A 20778-nucleotide genomic window follows, 5' to 3' on the forward strand; every position below is an offset into this window, starting at 1 on the left:
GACCCGGGGATCTGGGTGACTTTTCTTATCTCCACCTCTTTTCCTAAATCTCTCCAGTCCTTTTCCTTCTCCCCTCATTATCCCCCTTCAGTCCTTCTGCCGGAAGGCTCCAAAAGCTTCCTAAACTAAAACCTTTTTGGTATGTGTGTTTTCTGCCACCGCTTGGTAAGCAGATTTTATTATCTATCCAGTTACATTACAGAATGAGAGTAAGGTAGATATATAAGAACTTGTACACTGAGTAATACTTCACTGGCTGACAAGTTAAGTAAAGAGATTTGTGCCCTGTGATGGGGTATATCAGTAATGTATTCTCATTGTAACTCTTTGAGAATGGATGTTGGGTATATGTCTAATAGCTTTGTACATGAACTGGTATTAAAGTTTCTTGTATGACAGTAAGGGAATAAATATTCGCAATTTTACTGTATTTGTCTTTAGGTTGGCTCTATGGCTTTGTGTGTTCACCAGCCACTAGATGGCATTGTTGCCTTCACCAATGGTAGGTTGTGGCATTATCACGTCAGTTTTGCACTGTAGCGTCGAAAGATAGCTGCACTATTCTCTGGTTGCACAGTAGAAGGACAGTGTTTTGTAATATGTTTTTTGTAGTTTGAAGGTGTACAAAGTGTGGCAGTTCAAAGAAGACTTTGAGTACAGTATGGGAACAATGTTTGTTGCAGTGAAGTGTTTACCAGTGGCATGGATTGAACAATTCAAATGATGGATAAGGAAAGAGCAGGGCATCCAGCTACAGCCACAACTGATGCCAGTATTGAACAAGTTCATGCCTCAATTCTGATAAACAGAAAGGCAAATCATGTGCAGATTAGTCATGGTTCTGCATATGAAATCAGCACCTTCTTCGCACAGTCATGCTGACGAATGAGAAACTTTTCTGAAGTAAATCATTGGAGATGAAGCACGGAGCAAATGCCAGAGAATGGAATGGGAAGCACCTTGAATCTCCAGTCAAAAAGAATTCGAGGGTCAGTCTTCTGCAGGAAAGTGATGCCCACAATTTTTTGGGACTAAAGGCCAATCCTGGAAAATTACCCGGACAAGATTCAACACCAAACAGTGGCCGTTACAGTGATATGCTGTCAGATGAGCTGAAACCGGTAATTTGCAAAAATCGCAGATGTTAAAAGGCAATCTTTTGTTGCACGACCATGCACGTCCACACAGCATCACTCACAGATCTCAAACTTTCGGACTTGTGTATTTCGAGGTGTTGGAGCATCCTGTATACAATCCTGAACTCGCTCCATTGGACTACCGTCTGTTTGGTCCCCTGAAAGGTTCTTTTAGAGGCCATCGATTCAGCTCTGATCAACAGGTGGAGGAAGCGTTGCATACGTGGCTTGGTACACAATCAAATCTTTTTTCAGAGGATAGCGGAAAGCTTTTGCAGTGATGGACTAAGTGCAATGAAAAGCAGAGGGACTTATTTATTTCCAACATGCTCCATTACAGTATTTGTAATATTACATGTATGCATTGGGTGTATTTGTGGGAGGCGCGCGGGATTAGCCGAGCGGTCTAAGGCGCTGCGGTCATGGACTGTGCGGCTGGTCCCGGCAGAGGTTCGAGTCCTCCCTCGGGCATGGGTGTGTGTGTTTGTCCTTAGGATAATTTAGGTTCAAGTCGTGTGTTAGTTTAGGGACTGATGACCTTAGCAGTTAAGTCCCATTTCACATACATTTGAACATTTTTTTGTGGGTGGGGGGGGGGATGTGATGGACTATTCATGTTGTGTGGTGGTGGTGGTGGTGGTGGTGGTGGTGGTGGTGGTGGTGGTGATGATGAGGGTGAGAGAAAGGGGAGGGTGAAACCCAGTACTGACACATAGCCTACTCTCGCGAATAGCTCCAAGGGGGCTGCCCAGCTTAATGCACTTACTTCATTAGACACTGCGGAAAGGTTTGATGTGTAAACCAGGTCATTGGCGGAAAGTCTGGTGATTGGGAATTTTAATTCACCACCTTGCTTCTCCTTGCCAGCCAAATAATGGAAGCGAAATTTTTTTCTACCAACAGGATTTGAACCGGCCTAGTCCCAGGTCAAGCTCTGCTGCACAAATGTGCTTTAGCGACCTCGGCCATGGAGACAGGTAATCAGGAGGACGCGCTGAAAAATAATATCAATGAGAATTGTGTCCTCTTGTAGTAAATAGTACAAACTGATTGCAGATACTTATCGACTTACCCTTATAGAAAGTTATCATCAAGTCAGAAAGTAACTTGCAGAGCGCATACATTAGTAAATAAATTTAATTCAGATAAAATGGAAACACAAAAACTCAACTATACAAACAACTTCCGATGGGTGAAATAGAGACGATATAAATACTGACTGGCTACAGTACAAAAAGCATTTTTGAAAAAGAGGAAATTAACATTTAATCTATATTTAAGTGTTAGGTATTTGTCTGCAGTGTAGCTTTGTACGGAAGTGGTAATGGGGATGATAAGCAGTTCAGACAAGAAGAAAGAACTGCAGGAAAAAATAAACTTATGGCACATGTAGAGTAAAAGAAGTGATTGATTGAATGATAGGAAAGATCCTGAGGTGTCGAGAAATCTTCAGTTTGGTAATAGAAGTGGGGGGGATTGTCGATGGAGCTGAAGGCGTGCATACAGTATGCAGGTTCAGGCGGGGATATAGGAGACAATAGTTATTTGAAAATGAACAGGCTCATACAAAATGGAATAGAGTAGAGAGCTGCATTGAATTGGGCTGGAGACTGAAGACCACCACTATAACAACAAAATCAATGGGTATGTTATTCTGCATGCGTTCTGCACTCTTTGCAGCATTTGTAGTAACTGGCGAGTGACCACATTCCATTCTCTCGGTAACCCGTGACGAGACATGTCAGTGGATGAAAAATCTGTAGAACTTGCTGGTCAGGGCAACAGCCCTACATACTGTGCTCGAGGCAGGCCACGACAGCATGAGCAACATCTTGTTGAAAGGTAGCATCATGGAGATCTGGAAAATGGGGCATGGCCACCAACCTTGACACATCACAAATGTAATGGGATCTATCCATGTTACCAGCTCTGTGAACTAGAGTGAGCCTGTCTTGTAGCTGATGACACCTGACGCTACTGCACCAGGTGGTGGGCGCATGTAATTGATGAGCGCTGTTTATTCTCGTCACAGCCTCTGCACACAGGTACGTTCATTGTGATGTTGCAGACAGAACTGAAACTCATCTGAACGACGACACTGTGCCACTCCTCGGTCCCCTATTGTCGGCCATTCTGGTGTCGGAATGCCTGTCTCTGCTGCTGTGTGCTGGCATTTCGTGGTGCTCCAGGCATCCATTTGGATGCTTGCCTCGCTACAGATGAGCTCATTTCCCAGCCCAACGTACGTATGTGACTGCACAATCCTGCATGGACGAGTAACGGCATGTCTGTCCTCTCGGTTACTAATCGTGCTGGGCTGATGAGATCAAGTACAGCCCTTCTGAAACTGTCAGTTCCCTATCTGCGGGACAGTCGTGGGAGCAAGATACTGCCAGCAGCTGCAGTTAATAGTCGCTTTGTGGAAAAATTCTCTAGTGCTCGGAGAATATTGCTCACACTGCTTTATTGTTTTTTGTAAGTTACACTGTTGGAGGGGTAATGGTAACCGTGTGAGCACCTTCTCAGTGAGGAGAGGCTGGTTAGGACACTGTAGCTTGTTTGGTGCTCAAAATTCAGTTCAGTTGGTTCTGCATTTTATTGTTAATCTGAAGTGTGTTTCAAAAAAAGTCACAAGAAACATTTGCAAAGTGTATGAAGAATGTATCATTATCCTGCTCCTTTGTGTCTTTTGATTGTGTAGCTTGTATGCAGCCAAATTTCTCAGTGTGTTGTACTACAAGTATATGCTCCATGTGATGCTCAGTAGCGCCATTAGGTAATGGCACCTTTTGAGCTAGTAATTCACAGTTCTGTAATGGCCATATTGTAATTTTTATTTACAGCCAGCACTGATGCTGCAGGGAACCAGGCAGGCAGCAAACTTCCTGGTGGACTGGTGACCAAAGGCAACTCTTCACTGGGTTACGAAAAGGTTCGTGTTGGAGCAGGACCCGGTCAGATGCCATTTCCGTTTGCCTCGCCAGGGCTCTTTCCCAATATGGGCTTTTACCCTGGCATGGCTGGAATTCCACAACATGCAATGAATGCAGCATTACTTCAGCAATGTAAGTTCCATTTAGCATTGTTTATTATATTTTGCAGTTATATTGTTGCTCTGACATGAGAAAATGCTATGAGTAGTTTTTCTATGTTATTGATTGGGAAACATTCTGGTCAAACATGTAAATTTAGGAATCACTTGTGCTAAAGAACAACTTCTCGGTGGAAGAGTTAACATTTATAGTGTAACAGCAGTGACTAAACTAGAACTCTTTGCTTTCAAATGTCTCAGTAGGAACAACAGGCAATAGAGAATAATTCCTGTGAGGGGATACATGGGGGACAGTAAAACCAGTCCTATCCCTAGATCTCTCTCTACCCCAGTATGTGCTGCCCAAAAATAAAAGAGAAGAAGAAGCCTTGCAGGAGACTTCGTCATTGGCCTTGTCGTGTTTCATTCTTCACTGTTTGTCCTCACGCAGTTTCTTCAATTTCTTATGTACACTACCGTGAGAAAGAGGAACATTCTAGTGAAACATGCATGAAAACATCACACCCATGTTGAAAGCAAGAAATGGACAGGGAAACCTTATCATTGGTGATGTTTAAACCAAATAAAAGAAAACATGTATTGTGCCGAAAAAATACAGCTCAGTAGTTACATACAAATTATCAGTATGAACGAGTTATAGATTCGTCAGCTGCTAGTGATACTACGTCTGTACAAATGGAGAATTTGAACTACATAATTTTGGAAGTATCAGTGCACTGAAGAGGTGGGACGATTTTATATATTTACATCCCTCAAACCTCTTCAAGTCAGTCACAGGTACAATGTTGATGTAATTGAATTTCAGAAAATGTATTGAATGGGACCTACTACTCTACCTAAAACACATCACAAATTTGCAGTAGTTGCATTCCTGTTGTGCTCATTCATATCAGCAGAGGACGATAATTAAACATCAAATTGACATTGCTGAGTCTTAGAATTTTGGTGTATGAATGTATTTGGTTTAAACCTACCAGAAAAAGCAATGTTATGTAAAATGTTTCACTGTGTACTTGACAAATATTGTACTTCATGTGACCCACCCGTGTAACTGCGCACGTTAAAGTGCCATCCGGGACTGGGAGGTGTGTCGGCCCTGAATCGAATCTATCTGACGGCTTAACAGTGAGGGTGAGTGGGCCGGCAGTGTGTCGGCCCCGATTCGAATTTATACGATGGATTAACAGTGAGGGTCAGTGGGCTGACTAACTTGTATGTTGTTGTAGCTGGTTTCCAACATCTGACTAGGTGAATACTGAGCTGGTACTTAAGTCCCGCCTCAGTTACACGATTCTCAGACATTTAGAAAATTCTTTCACACGGATAACACTGCACGTAGACATATGGGTACACACATTCCATCCAGGAGTAACGGGGTGATGACATGAAGGGCATCTGGCCACCCCTTAAATTAATTGTGCCAAATCCATAGTACCATGCCATCCCTGCAAAGAAGCGGGACAAGGTGAAAACAAAAGAGAACGAAGAAGAAGAAATATTATACTTTATGTATCATTGTGTATATTCTCTTAAGACTTTCTGGCGTTTCAGAGGAGAAATGTCAATACTTAACAGCCTTAAGTTGACCTTCTTTGTGGTTTTCATTTGCCCAACAACATTGACACCTAAAGCCTGTGAGATGGATACTAAAACAGCAGGTTAAGAGTGCACTTCAATCTGGTGTGTTGGGAACAGTTTATGACTTGACAAAACAGTTGCAGCAGTGCTTTTGTAAGAACTCTTAAGTAAATGATGAATAAGAAATGATGGTAGAAGACTTTTGATTATGTATTGAGGTCACAATCAAACTGTCTTTTATGTTGTGTAGCATGCATTCCATTGAACCCTAACCACCTCCGTTTACGACTTCAGTGGTGTCGAGCGAGAGCTCGTCGGAGGGCGAGGTGGAGGTCTGTTACGTTTTGATGAAAACCGTTTCTGCCTAGATGCCAGTGATGGCCGTGTGTCAATCAGACGGAGGCCAGTTGAGAGCCTGCAACCGACCTGTCTGCGTGCTAGACACACTGGACCTACACTGGAGTTATGGTCTAGGATGCGATTTCGTATTACAGCAGGAGCATTCTCGTGGTTGTCCCGTGCACGCTGACTGTAAATTTGTCAATCAAGTGATTCAACCTGTTGTGCTGCCATTCGTGATAATCATTTCAGGGAGTGTTTTCCAACAGTGTAACGCTCGCCCACATGCTGCTGATGTAACCCGACATACTGTACAGGGTGTCTACGTGTTTCTTTAGTGCACTCGATCACCAGATCTGTCTCCAATCGATCATATACGGGACATGATCAGATGACAACTCCATCGTTATCCAGTATCGGCATTAACCGTCTCTATATTGACTGACTGAGTGCAACATGCGTGGAACTCCATCCCACAAACTGATGTCCGGCACCTTTACAGCACACTGCATGCACATTTGCATACTCGCATTCAACTTTCTGGTGCTTATGCCGCTTGTTAATGTATTAGCATTCACGTTCACAGTCGCGTATTTACACTTCCGTTAACCTGTGATCTTGCAATGTTAATCGCTTAAGTATGGTACCTCGACAAAAGATTTCATGAAATTTCATTACTCTACATTAATTATTTTTTGGATGTACAATTTTTTTTCACCATTGTGTAAACTAGCTGAGAAGAAATGGGATTCCGTGTATCAGGTGATGAAAGGGTCTGACAACAAATGGAATAATTTCTGTATGTCCGTGTATATACAGGTGGTTGTGGGACCTTGGTTGTTCAGTACAAAATGTCGGCAAGTGACGATCGAAGGGATCAGTGTGTCAGAAAATCATGAATACTGGCCCTGTTGTGACTGGACCAGAGAGGGGATCCTCCTACACATTAGTCACGGGCCTGAAGATGACATAATATGTCTCTGAAACTGGTTACTTCATAAAATAGCAATTGGAAATTTAGGCAGTTGAAAGGTGTTTCAATTTGACATTTCACAAATAGAATGAGTGCTGTTGAACCCTGTTGAATTGTTACAGCTATTGCTGTCCTGTCAGAGAAATTCAAAAGGTAGTTAAACATTACCAAACTAGAAGCAGTCCTAGGCCAAATCTCAAACCTGCTTTATAAAGCCACTACTGTCTGATTTGGTGCAATGGTTAGCACATCAGACTCGCCTTCAGGGTGGGAGAGGAGGAGGGGGGTTGAGGGGTATTTCAAATCACCGTCCAGACTTAGGTTTTCCGTTATTTTCTCGTGCTCTGTCTCAGATGACTGCACTGTCAACAGGACATTAAACTCTGGTCCTCCTCTTCCTTCTTGTACAGGTGCCACTTCGCAGGTTTTTAAGAAAAAATACAATTGGGCTAAGCTAACTCACAAACTGAAATTGCTAACCTCGGAAATCAGGTGAGCAGCAAAGCAATAGAGCAGTCTGATAATATAAGTAAAGCATTCTGGGAGCTAGCTGACAAATGCTGTAATAATCCCAAAACGGTGAACACAGAGCCATTCATCATAAGACGTGATTATAAAATGGAAAAAACCCAAATACGATATGTACAGTCAAACTTGCTCTGATACGGAATCGCGTGGGACTAATATAATTTTCCAAACTGTACAAATTTCCAGATACACGAAACTCACCAGGCTACATAAAATTTGCCATGCATTGTGCACAAAAGTATAAATTTGTAATTATGCAAATGTTTACGTACCTTCACTCCTGCATTGTAGATGTTCATTTACTGTATGTTGTACAATAGGATGCTAGACTATTTCGCTAATTGATAAATAACACAGCATTTCTGTATTGTTACTATAATGTTGTATGTAGGTGCATATTATTCCGGTGTTTCTGTGCTTTACATTTTACTTTTTTGTCACTTATTGAAGAAGGAAACATGTTTGAATTTCCCGTTTTTTCACAATTTTTTGGTCCATGCAATGATTTTGACAGCTTAAGAGAGGGAGAATTTGCATTTACTGCAAATTGCATAACATCGTTTATGCGTGCAGCAGCTTCATCAGGTGTATTAATTTCTGTAGGGATAACATTTTGTTCCTCTTCTTTTCCTTTGTTTATTCACGATCGTCTCCTGTTAAATCTGTTGCTGAAGTAAAAGTGGAGCAAGTTGACAGGAAGTCATCACTTCGAATGTGATTATCTGCATTACATGGAATGTTTTGCGTTTTAATTAATCCACAGTTAGGTTGTACAGTATTGTCTTCCATTCTGCTGCTACATTTTTCTGCACATTCTTAGCTTTCCTGTCTATCCATTCTGTGGATGTCTTAAACTCCGTATTTCCAAGTTCTTTAGTGACTTTCAGAACCTCATTCTGCAAAATGGTTCCAGAGAAAGGTAAGTTTGTTTGCTCGAGCACTTTTGAACTGTTCACTCACTGTGTCATTAATTTCTTCATTTCCTGTCATCTTCCTTTTCATTTGCCTGTTCCGACTTACCCATTCATCCCATATCTTTTTGTTGCTTCTTATATCATAAATTTGTGTTTTACTGCATTTGAAATGCAACATTATTTTATGCACAGAGAGTTTCTTTTCCACTGACCTCGATTACCTTAATCTTGTTGTTGAATGTTATCAACACATACCTTTTGTTTGAGCTGTTACCGGTATTACTTAAAGTGCTACTAGTGAACTGAAAATGGCATGGAATAATGCAGGCAGTGCTTTTCTTTGGAATACTTGCTGGGTAACACCATTGTTTAACGGAACAAGACCTAGTTTAACGGAACAAGACCTAGTTTAATGGAACAAGACCTAACTATTGCATTGTGCAGATTGCAGCAGTGTTTGTAGGTACGCAGCAATGTTCCAGTGTGTGTCCACGTGTGTCAATAATAATGGAAAACAAGACATGCCGACAAACACAACATTCACTAACGAATCATTTCCTTTCACTTACCGACTCTGTGTGTAACTTGTCCCATGTTGTACAGAGCAGCACGATTTGATGTCCATATCTGCGGCTTCTTGCTGTGCCACATAACAGTATTGTCAGGGCTGTACAGTCTTTGTGTTAAAAGTAGCATCCTTGTAGATTTGTGAGTAACTAATGTATACTGTAATACACCAGTAACGAATAACCTCTTTGCCGCATTATACGATGAATTATTAATTAAATGTTAAAATTTGCATTCCATTTCTGCTTTAGGCATGTTCCGCTTCATACAAAAAATTAGCATTTAAAAGTTTATTGTATATATCAGGACTAAAATACTAGAACAGTTTGAACAGATTTCTGAATTTACATGTAATGGTTTTATCAAGTTTTACTGTAAAAATTAAAGCAACAAACCCTTATTTCCCCGTGCTGTGTCTAATTCATGGTATAATCATAAAAAGTGTCAACAGATGTCCGTACAGTTGTGTTGTTCACGGAAGATGGCGTTCCGGTCAGTGGACAACCACGTCAGCAATGATATCAGGGGGTACCTATCAAATGGGGTAGTGTTTGCCAGGTAGTCCCACATCCACTATCACCGCCTATACAGTCACAGATGGTGTATGGCACAAGGAAGACGCCTATCAGACTTTTTGCAGAGAAGGTGCCGTAAGAAGAATGGAAGCAAGACAGTCACAGGCTGATATGCCCTGAAGGCTAAATGTGAATTGGTGTGTTGTTTCTCGGATGTGGCGACAATCTATAGAGACCGAAACACTATCCTGAAGACCAGAGCATGGCTGACCACATGTGGTATCAAAAGAAGACAGTTATTTGGCCATAAGGGCATGACAGTACCGCCTCATTACTGCACGGCAACTAGCGTGACTCGCAACACCCACTTCACGTGTTATATCGAGACAAACAGTGTAAAGAAGGCTTCGCCAGAGTAGCTTTTATTATCAGAGACGCTCTGTATGTGTACTTCTGATGTGTCTTCACAGAAGGGAATGTCTGGAGTGGAGTCGTCAACGTGCCATCTGGATGGTTTTTTCACAGGCGAGTCCCGATTTGGTCTGGAGAGTGGTTATTGACATATTCGCATCTGGAGCGATCGTGCAACACAATTTCTGAATCCAAACATTGTGGAAAGAGATTGCTATCGAGGAGGAGCCTTAATGGTGTGAGCAGGGTCTATGGAGACCTTCGAACACCTCTTCATGAGATTGTACGGGTGAATCACCAAGGTTTAACTGCTGTCAGTTATGACGATGAGAACTAGGGACCTCGTGCAGTTTTGTGAAGTAGTGTGCCCAGACTTTGTATTGATGGACAATAATGGTTGACTTCATAGAGCACGCATGGGTGGTGGGTTTTTTAAATGGAAGATACTGCTCATATTGCATGGCGTGCTCACTATCTCAACTTGAATCCCATAGAGCTTGTCCGGGATGAGCTAAGAAGACAGGTTGCATCCTGGCAGCATCCCCCAGCCACTCTCAAAGACTTGTGGGCAGCTCTGCGGGAAGAATGGGTGTTATTGCCTCAATATGGGACTGCTGACATCACTCACAGCATGCTCCATCGTTGTGAGGCCTGTATTGCAGCCAGGAGTGGTAACACCCCATGCTGTTCACTTTAACCAGTTGTCGGAATGTGTGCGGAAATCCGTTAAGTTGGAAAGAACAAAGAATTTTTTGTCTACCGTTATGCATGTTGTAGTCGTGTATGTTCTTGACACTGTCTCTACTTTGCTATCATCTGTTTGCAATATTTCGTGACAAAATAAATGCACCCTTGCAAAATTTCCGTTTGTTGCTTTAATTTTGGACACACGTGTATCTCACTTCTCCATTTGACCAACCAAACCTGTGTTATAGAGGCAAAGGTCAAGACACTGGGTAACCTCGCTCATTGCTCAAAGTTTGAATGTAAGGAAGCAAACAAGCAGGAAGTATGCATGGTAAATAGGGGTGGGGAATCTGGATGTGATGGCATATCCGTTGCAGCTATTAAGGTTTGCTTTTAGGATTGTCTAAACATCTTACCTACCTTATTAACTACCGCATTATATAAATGTGTATCTAGCTATTCTAAAAATGAGTGTTGTGAAACCAGTGTATGGAAAGGGAAGTAAAGAACAGCTCTCTGAGTGTACACAGACATCACTAATTCTCACATTTAGTAAGATGTTAGAAACTATTATTCTGTCCTAGCTTAGTGCCTTTTTGGCAACGGCCTTGCCGCAGTGGATACACCGGTTCTCGTGAGATCACCGAAGTTCAGCGCTGTCGGGCGTGGCTTGCACTTGGATGGGTGACCATCCAGCCGCCATGCGCTGTTGCCATTTTTCGGGGTGCACTCAGCCTTGTGATGCTAATTGAGGAGCTACTCGACCAAATAGTAGCGGCTCCGGTCAAAGAAAACCATCATAACAACCGGGAGAGCAGTGTGCTGACCACATGCCCCCTCCTATCCGCATCCTCAAATGAGGATGACACGGCGGTCGGATGGTCCCGATGGGCCACTTGTGGCCTGAAGACGGAGTGCTTAGTGCCTTTTTCATAATACACAAACTGATTGTAAATTCTCAGCATGGATTTAGAAAAGTACTAAGTGCAACCACAACAATTACGCAGTTCTTCCATGAAATGTACTATCTGCTGGTGTGCTTTTAGATCTAACAAAAGCTTTTTATACAATAAACAGTCGGTTACTTCTAAAAGAACTAAAGTCATACCATGTCAGGGATCCACCTCTGCATCTTCTAGCCACATACATGTTGAATTGTGAGCAGCACAGTAAACTTACATGCAAATTAGATTATAAAAATTATGAACGTTCAGTTTACCAGTGAAACAGTAATAGAAGATGTAACTCTGGGCTCAATCCTTGGTCACTTTCTTTTCCTCATATCTATTGATGACATATGCTCAATCCATTAACTACCATATAATAAGCTATACAGTTGACACCCCTCTCTTGTTCTATGGTAGAGGATGCAAGGAGCCACTAATAGTGTAACAGAATTAATGAAATTGTGAATTGTCAGAGCCTTAAGGTGAGTGTCATCAAATCTCAGTTACAAGCATTTAAAATTGGCTGTTCTCGCCACATCAAGTAAATAATGTATCTCAGCAACAGAGTAGCTGTTGTAAACTTCTGGCTGTGGATGTTGATAAAGATCTGTGGTGGGCAAAGAACATTAATTTTCATCTTCAACTTTTGTGGTCGTGTCTTCCTCAGTTGCATGTAATATTACGGTATATGGATGATTTTTAATTATGGACCGTCTGACAGCAACTTTTTTAATTTTGTATAAGCGTAGTGGCTTACATCTTCTCAGCCAGATCACATAGATAGTTCATAGTCAAACATTTAAAATGGTATAATACAGGATGAGTTACCTGTTTTTCAAATATGGGATTGAATTGTGGGGCTGTATACCCGATATACACTTAAAAAGAATATTGTTGTGAAAGAAAAGACCTACAAGACTTATACATGGGATGGACCATAGAGAATCATGTCCTAAAGTGTTTTTGCAGTTCAGAAACTTAACAAATGTTTTCTTTGTGCATGTTTAAGGTAGTTTATTTTTTTATGTGTCGACCAACAGTAGCTATAAAGTGTAGGGATGCAAATGATTTCAACATCAATACAAGAAAAACTATTGCCAGAAATGAATTTAAAAATGACAGATTGAAGCCCAAATGTCAGTTGTTTAATTTGTTTGACAAACTTCTAAACTCTCTAAGAACATGTAGAGGAATGATTCTAACACAAAATTAAAGTTCTTTCTAATAGAAAAATGTTTATAGTCATCTAGTGAACTTGAAGGCACTGTTTGTAATGTGCACCAATAGCATAACAGCTGTAAACAAATACATGTATGAAATAGATATTTGCTCCAACAATTGTAGTTCATTGTCCCCCTGCGGGTTCTTGGGGGCTAGAGTAGACCAAGGTATTCCTGCCTGTCGTAAGAAGCAACTAAAAGGAGTTGCCTCCTTTTAGGCCATACAAGTAATGGTCCTCTTTTTAGGGTCTGACCTCCACATTTCCAAAACTTTTCAGAAGTGCAGACCATTTGGGGAAGGATACCTTATGTAGTGCATCATGTATCAAGCTACTTGGATGAATACGCTTTACAGAGAGCATCATCTGTATCTTCTGTATCTATGATAATGATGGATCTTTTCACACCCAATATCCAGAGTGCTAACCAGTATGGTGTGGAGGGGTCGTCATGTACCCTCTTAGTTGCAGTCTCGTAACAACACAGGGATTGCACTGCTGATGCATGAGATGATAAGTCCCCACGTGTGCCAAGGAATAGATGCCCGTCTTCTTGGGGCATCAGGACTCCTGGGAATAGACATTGTGCCAGGTGGCCTTGGCTGTGGCTGGGTGGCACCTGTGGGGAGAGCCTCTGATCGGGGTGGGTGGCATCAGGGTGGATGACACACAATGAAGTGGATGAAGTTGTCTGATGCTGGTAGTTGAATAGCCCAGCAGTCTTTAAGAGAACTAAGGTGCATCATAATGCCGAGAGATACAACCCCAAAACATTCTCCTCCACGACCACACCATGGGAGGAACGTAGGGCTAAAGATCAAAGAGAGGGATGTTCTCGTCAATATCTAGTTTGTGCAGGGTCTGATGGGGAATCCTTTATGACAACAAACCACTGTTTTTCATCGAGAACTTAGGACAACTTTGGGGAAGTGGAGGGAACACCCAAACTGTGGAATGGGTCAGTCCTGATAAAAACAGCATCCCCTGCCCAGTCGTGTGCATTGCTCGCCTGTGTCAAGCTGGGTGATGCCCCAGTCTCCATTACCCCTCATAAAGAGCATGAGCTTGGTCCAGGGGATTATATTCCATAGAGATCTCCTCTTGCAGTCCGATTACGAGTTGTGGCCAACCTACAGCAATAGGGTGTACACTTTGTTAGGCATGTGTATAGGCGACCTAAGGACAATAGGTGCCTTCATCTTGGCCTTTGAGGATGATAACATTGCCTGAAAAGGTCAAGATGATGGTCTACTGATGTGACATTAAACCGTGTGTTCCTTTCCATATGCGGTGCTTCAAATGCTGGAAATTTGGGTACGTGTCCTCGTGATGTAATGCCAGCCCCAGATCTCAGGAATGCACACATCTGTCACACACCGACGTTTCTTGTGTCCCTCCCATTTGTGTCAGCTGTGGAGATCACCACTCCCCCTGTTTGCCAGACTGCACTGTTTATCTGAAAGAGAGGAAAATAGGGGAATGTAAGACCCGGACTGTCGGACTATGCCTGCCCCCGTGATGGTTGGGGGCACTCCTCCTCCCATTGCTCCCCTAACTTCGACTTCAGGACCACCATCCCTTCGGCCATCAGGAACATCAGTCCCAACCCCTCAGCTAGATTAGATTAGATTAATACTTGTTCCATAGATCATGAATATGACACTTCGTAATGATGTGGAACGTGTCAGGTTAATAAAAGATGCCTGTACAAGATATTACATTACACAAAATATTGCATGACACTAATGTTTAAGTTGGTTTTCTTTTCCCCCTCCCTTAATTTATATCTAAAAATTCAGCCAATGAGTAGAAGGAGTTGTCATGTAGAAATTCTTTTAATTTATTTTTAAATGTTGGTTGGCTATCTGTCAGGCTTTTGATGCTGTTTGGTAGGTGACCAAAGACTTTTGTGGCAGGATAATTTACCCCTTTCTGTGCCAAAGTCAGATTTAACCCAAAGAAGAAATAACATCTTTTGGCTACACTTGCAAGGAAGTTGTCTCCAGACGCTGCCTTCCAAAGCTTCTGCTACTGTGAAGCCAGCCACCAGCCAGTGGTCGAAGGAGCCACAAGCTGCTGGTCGTAGGGCTTCACGATCGTTGTTGCTTACTGTGACAAACTCAGAGAAGCCCTCCCATCCAGAGAAACCAAAAAGAACCGAGAAGACTGAAAGAAGAAAGGAACCTTGGTGGCCCCTAAAACACCGCTTCGTGAAAGTTCGCATTCTGAGGATGAGTTGGAGATCTTAGTATCCCTCAAGAACCTAGAGCTCACTGGAGCCTCAGAACCAACAGACACAGAGACCAGAAGCCCTCAACAGGTAACAGCAGGTGACCCTGAAGTGTAAAGTGCCGCATCGTTCCTACCCAGACCACAGAAAGTGTCATCCTCCATTGGAATTGTGGCGGTTTTTCCTCCCACATGACAGCTACGACAACTCTTAAGCATTATGCCTGTTTTCTCTGTTGTCCTTCAGGAAACATGGTTTCCAGCAAAGTGGACCCCTGCCCTTTGTGGCTATCAGGACTATTACAAAAATCGTATTGACTGTGACTGGATGTCAGGTGGAGTATGTATATGTGTCCTTACTTCTGTGTATAGCTAACCTGTGCCTCTTCAAACACCTTTAGACGCCGTGGCTGTCAGGGTGAGAACAACGCGGGAAATTACCGTCTACAACATCTTCCTTCCTCCAGATGTTGAAGTACCATGAAATGTATTGGCTGCACTAATTTCTCAACTCCTCCCACCTTGTTCCTCAGGTTGCCCCGGCGGAAGACAGTGCCTTGGTGGCCGTCGGATATCACTGCGGTCATTAGACATTGTAGGCAGGCCCTTGGGCATCACAAGTGGCACCTATCAATGGAGCACCTCATTGCCTTCAAACGCTGTGCTCAGGTCTGTCAGCAATTAAAAGACAGAACCAGAAGTGCTGGAAATGGTACGTCTCCACCATTGGAACATGAACCTTTCTTACACTGGTTTGGACTAAGCTCAGACGCCTTTACAGACATCAGAACCCTGCAGGTAAACCTGGGGCTGTATATACTGATCTAGACACAATTGTAGAGTGTTTGCTGAGCATTATGCTTGAACTTCTGCATCTGAAAATTACCACCCCACCTTTCACACCTGAAAATAATGGGTGGAACAACACCACCTGAGTAAGTCATCTTGACCCATATAATGTTGTCGTTCAGTGAGTGAGAATTTCTAAGTGCCATTACACATTGTCCCGACACAACCCCTGGGCCCGACAACACTTTGTGATACCATATCCTTGCTACGTTACAAGAGCTGGGCCTCTGATGCCCAATCCCGAGTTTTAAACAGAACATTTTGTTGCTCCCCACCTTCAGAGTTCGAAATGGTGCTTCACACAATTCCCCTCATATCCAAGTCAATGGGTTCCCACAGGACTCTGTACTGAGTGTCCCTCTGTTTTTAGTGTCCATTAATCGTGTCCGAGTCGTCAGTATCATCATCCTTATATGCTTACGGCTTTTGCATTTTCTTTTGCTCTTCTACTATTGGTGTGGCTGAACATCGACTACAGGGAGCCATAAGAAAGGCGCGGTGATGGGCCCTCATCCTTGGCTTACAGTTTTCAGCTGCCAAGACTTGTGCCATGCTCTTCTGTTGCCATTGTACAATTCACCCACACCTACAACTTTATCTTGATTGACCATCTTCTTAATGTAGTGGACTATTAGTGCTTAACTCGGCTTCCTCCTCATCATCAGCTTACACAAAAGTGCTGGCAGCATGTTTACGTTCTTCAATGCCTGAGCCACACTGACTGGGCTGGGGTAATCATGTTACAAAAATGGATGTTTTTGCGGTCTTTGTTACCAAAATTTTTTTCGCAAACAATCCCATCAGTGACACTGTCGGACTGGCAGTATAGTTTTCCTCGTGACATTCTTCAGCAAATTAATGAAACCGGTAAAAAATTCAAATAGCTTAAAGTAAACTTGAGTGTAGGATTCTAAAAGAGGTCTCTTCTAGCCTTAACCTCTGACCCATATAGAAATGTATAATCAGCTTGGGATCTTGTTTAAAGAAACCTTTATCAGGTTTGGGAACCTTTGATAGAGAAACTCACCTGTGGCTGCTGTTGCACAGCTGTCAGGTGTGGCACAGTGGTGACGGGGATGCTTTAAATGGAGCCACCATGGGAACACTAATGTTTCACATTAACTACAAACTATGCTAACACAAAGTATGCTATACCTTAATCCAAAAATACATGAGCACATCAATAACATTACACAATTTAAAAAAAAAATCTCTACAACATGAATTTATCCCAAAACAATGTGACAGTGGTGTAAAACCTGCAGGCTATTTATAAGAAGAGTGCAGCAGCTGTTGTGCAACAATTTTACTACCATGAGATCCACTGCCCTGGCAATACACACTTAAATTGTGAAGTTTATTATGGCAAGAAAACAGACTTAAATATGTCACAATAAGTTGTGACAAGAGACACCACTTTTTTGAAGTTTTTCAATTTATTTGGATTTTATCTCACTTCCTAGTCATCAAGACTTTTCATATTTCCTCCCCCAGAGTGTACTAATCAATTGGAAAACATAATAAAAAATCTCAGATTTGAGCACCAGTGGAATACGCGTCCATTTTCAATGTACCCCTACCTTGTTGTTTCGTAGAGGCTTATCCTCATATTACAAAAGCAAATACATGTTTTAGGTGGCTTGAAAGAGTTTGTAGAAGACTTTCTTGTAAAAGTGGGCCAAAAATATCCATTTTTGGCTTATTTAGAAAAATCATCAACTTTGCCCTCATATTGTAAACTTCTGGAAAAACAATAGAATGAAATTTTATATTTTAGGACCTTGTATTGGTAAATTATTAAGTGCAAGGTTTCAGGTGTTACTCACAATTACTTCCAGAGATATAGAAAACAAAACTGCAAATTTTTTCAGGCATCTACTTTTTCGGTTGACTTTGCTTACATTTATCCATTTGCAAATTGCTCAGGAAATATTTTTTTTACTAGTATTTCACTTAAGAGAGCACAAAAAAGTGGTACAAGATGACTTAGTTGTGTTTCTTTCAAGAAAATATTACTAGAGATATCACGTCTCAAAGTTTCCAAAATCGTGTGTGCATTGTTAATGGCTGTGCTATGGGATCAAACAAATTACTATATATCCGGAAGTACTGAATTAGCATTACAGGGAAATGGATTGGTGCTGGAATAAATCAGTGGAGGGCGGAGGAAATTGCTATTTTCCCTAGGCATGCTACCTTGTTGTTATTTGACTGCATTCCAGGGTCTTAAGATTCAGCATACTTCTTACAGCCTAGGTCATTCAATGTCGAACTTACAACCTAGGTCATTCTCTGTCGAACTTAGTCTTTGGTAATGTTGGGAAGGAAGATGTTCTGGACAATGTTTTGTAATGGATGGAGATTTTTGGTTACAATTGTGACTCATTAAAATAAATAATAAACAATTATTTTATTTTACTATGAAAGAAATGTCTTCATTGTTACTGTGATTACTTTTGGAATGATAAAATATCAATATCTTTTGGCAGTTGACATATTTTGATTTGACTGTCCTATAGATCAAACATAGTGTTTTCCTCTATGAAGTTAACACTCATTGATTCCATATTGAGTGAAATTTTGTCTGTGCCATTATCAGTTAGAAAATGTTAAGATACCAAGATGAGCATACAGAGCGAAATGGAGCGTGGAAAAACAATGAATCGCTTCTGCATTTGGTAATCTCTGGATATTATTATTTTTTTTTTTAAATCTATGTAATTGATCTAAATGTGATGGTGCTTGGAGCTAACAAACAAGTCATAAATGACATTTCTGAATTTAAAAATGTGTGTTAATTTCATCGTGCAAATTATTTTCTTTCATGAAAATATGTTCGTGTAATTTAGTAAGTTGTATTATTCCTTGGAGTTTGTTTTGGAGCTTCAGTTTACGTCTGAACTGTAAACTCAAAATAAAAGAGCCAGATATATTTATCGATATTCTCTAAAAACATCTCATTAGTCTGTGTGCACGCATATGCATGCATGCTGTACTGTAGCCTAAAAGTGTCAACATTTTGATCGTAACAATGTAATGTGTGCTGTATGGATGATTTGTAGAAAAGTTATAAGTGTGTAATATGTAATGATAATGACTTCATTGAACTGATAAGTTCAGCGGTTTGTCAGTCCAAAGTTATTTGCTCTGTTACAGCAATGGATATGGGCGGATTAAATGCAATGGGACCCATGAATCCTTTAACAGCATTGGGTGCTCTTGGATTGAACCATATGAATATGCCACTGAACTCATTTATGATGCAGCCAAATGGAAGCCTTTTGACCCAGATGATGCAAGCAAGTGGTATGAATGCCATGCACCAAGGCTGGGCTGGTGGCCTTCCAGGCAAAATGGTGTCTCAGCTCTGGATGAATGATGAAAGCAAGGTTGGTCATTGTCATTGTTACTAACTTTCTTACGAGTAAGGTGCTTCAGCTGCATGTGCCACATTTGTTTGATCACAACTGTAACTGCATCTCATTTGTAAATAAATATACCTATTCATGTTTGTTATATATGGAATGCCACGCATTGAATTATTAATCATTAATGATAGGCAAGTGTTTGACCTAACGTTGCTCTGATTAAGTTCCTTTACATCTCTACCAGCCAATCATTCTCTTATTATGAATATGAATCCCATGTGCTTGGACTATCCATTGCTAGAACTTGTAGTCCCAGTAACCCTTTCAGTCTAATCATATTTCATTTAAGCAACTGTATTTCTTGTAGAACTGAAGCTTGTCATTTGTCATCTGCAATCAAGGGGGAAAAAAAACCTCTAAAAAAACCAACTTCTAGTGAACTGAATTCCCAATTGTAGGAAACTGTACAAAACTTGCAAAGCTCTAATGGCATATTGTCCTATGTAAGTTGTTAAGGAAACACAGCATCCATTGTTACAAGGCTGATTTCCTTGTTAGACATGTACAAGATGCATTAGAGCATGTAAATACTTTTAGTATTTATGGGAGTATCACTAAACCAGAGGAGTCACATGTTTTGAACAGTGAACAACCCTTTGTTTGGCATTCTGTAATCAAATACATACTGTTCCAACCTATAAGAATAGATTACAGACAATTGCCTCTTGATTATTCCATCTCGTAAGTTAGGATGTGGAACAAATTAACAAACTCAAATAAGGTCATCTAATTTGCTGCTTTGGAGGAACCTTGAAACTAATGGTACTAACTTCTCTAGTAACTTTCTAGATATGCCTCTTTCTGGGGAAAGACTACCTCTAAACAGCAATCGTATCTGGATGTTAGCCTGTCATATTTACGCCATATAGTGAAGCGTGTACGTCCTTGATTCCCCTGTCAAAAGTGATGGTGCTAACAGCAAGTACCACTTAGGTGAAATAAATCATCACAGCTTTGTAGCCCATTTGCTGTCCAATGTTTGCTAATTTCTGTTGTTCCCCAAGTACAAATGTGTCACTAAGTCATTCTTTACACACAATTATCTCATTGTGTAGGTATTAGTTATCTACATCTACAGCTACAGTCATACTCTGCAAGCCATCATATGGTGCATGGCAGAGCGTACCCTGTACCACCACTAATCATTTCCTTTCCTGTTCTTCTCATAAATAGAGTGATGGAAGAACGATTGTCTATACGAGGTCTGTTCAAAAAATTTCAGAACATTCATAATTTCACGACAATCGTGTGTTGGAATGAAATGCAGTTGGCATCCTTGCACAGGCCTGTGTTTAATGTGTAACTGCTGGAAGTTTCATTGTTGTATGTCTGTTAGTTACTGTTCAGTGCTGTTTTGAGTAAAACATTGTATCACACAGTATGTGAATTTCGAGATTGCAGAGTTA

The 20778-nt window shown here is 41.3% G+C and overlaps 1 protein-coding gene across 2 annotated transcripts in view; it reads left to right on the forward strand.

Moving 5' to 3' along the window:
- LOC124711125 (protein strawberry notch) overlaps window positions 1-20778 on the forward strand; it is a 265197-nt gene that overhangs the window by 29127 nt on the left and 215292 nt on the right. For both annotated transcript variants that reach the window (XM_047241011.1, XM_047241013.1), the window contains 2 exons: window positions 3980-4201; window positions 19101-19333. In XM_047241011.1, the coding sequence (XP_047096967.1) occupies window positions 3980-4201; window positions 19101-19333 (455 nt within the window). The remainder of the gene's footprint in view (window positions 1-3979; window positions 4202-19100; window positions 19334-20778) is intronic.

This window comes from Schistocerca piceifrons, chromosome 8 (genome assembly GCF_021461385.2).
Source record: "Schistocerca piceifrons isolate TAMUIC-IGC-003096 chromosome 8, iqSchPice1.1, whole genome shotgun sequence".
In the NCBI taxonomy this organism is placed as follows: Eukaryota; Metazoa; Arthropoda; class Insecta; order Orthoptera; family Acrididae; genus Schistocerca; species Schistocerca piceifrons.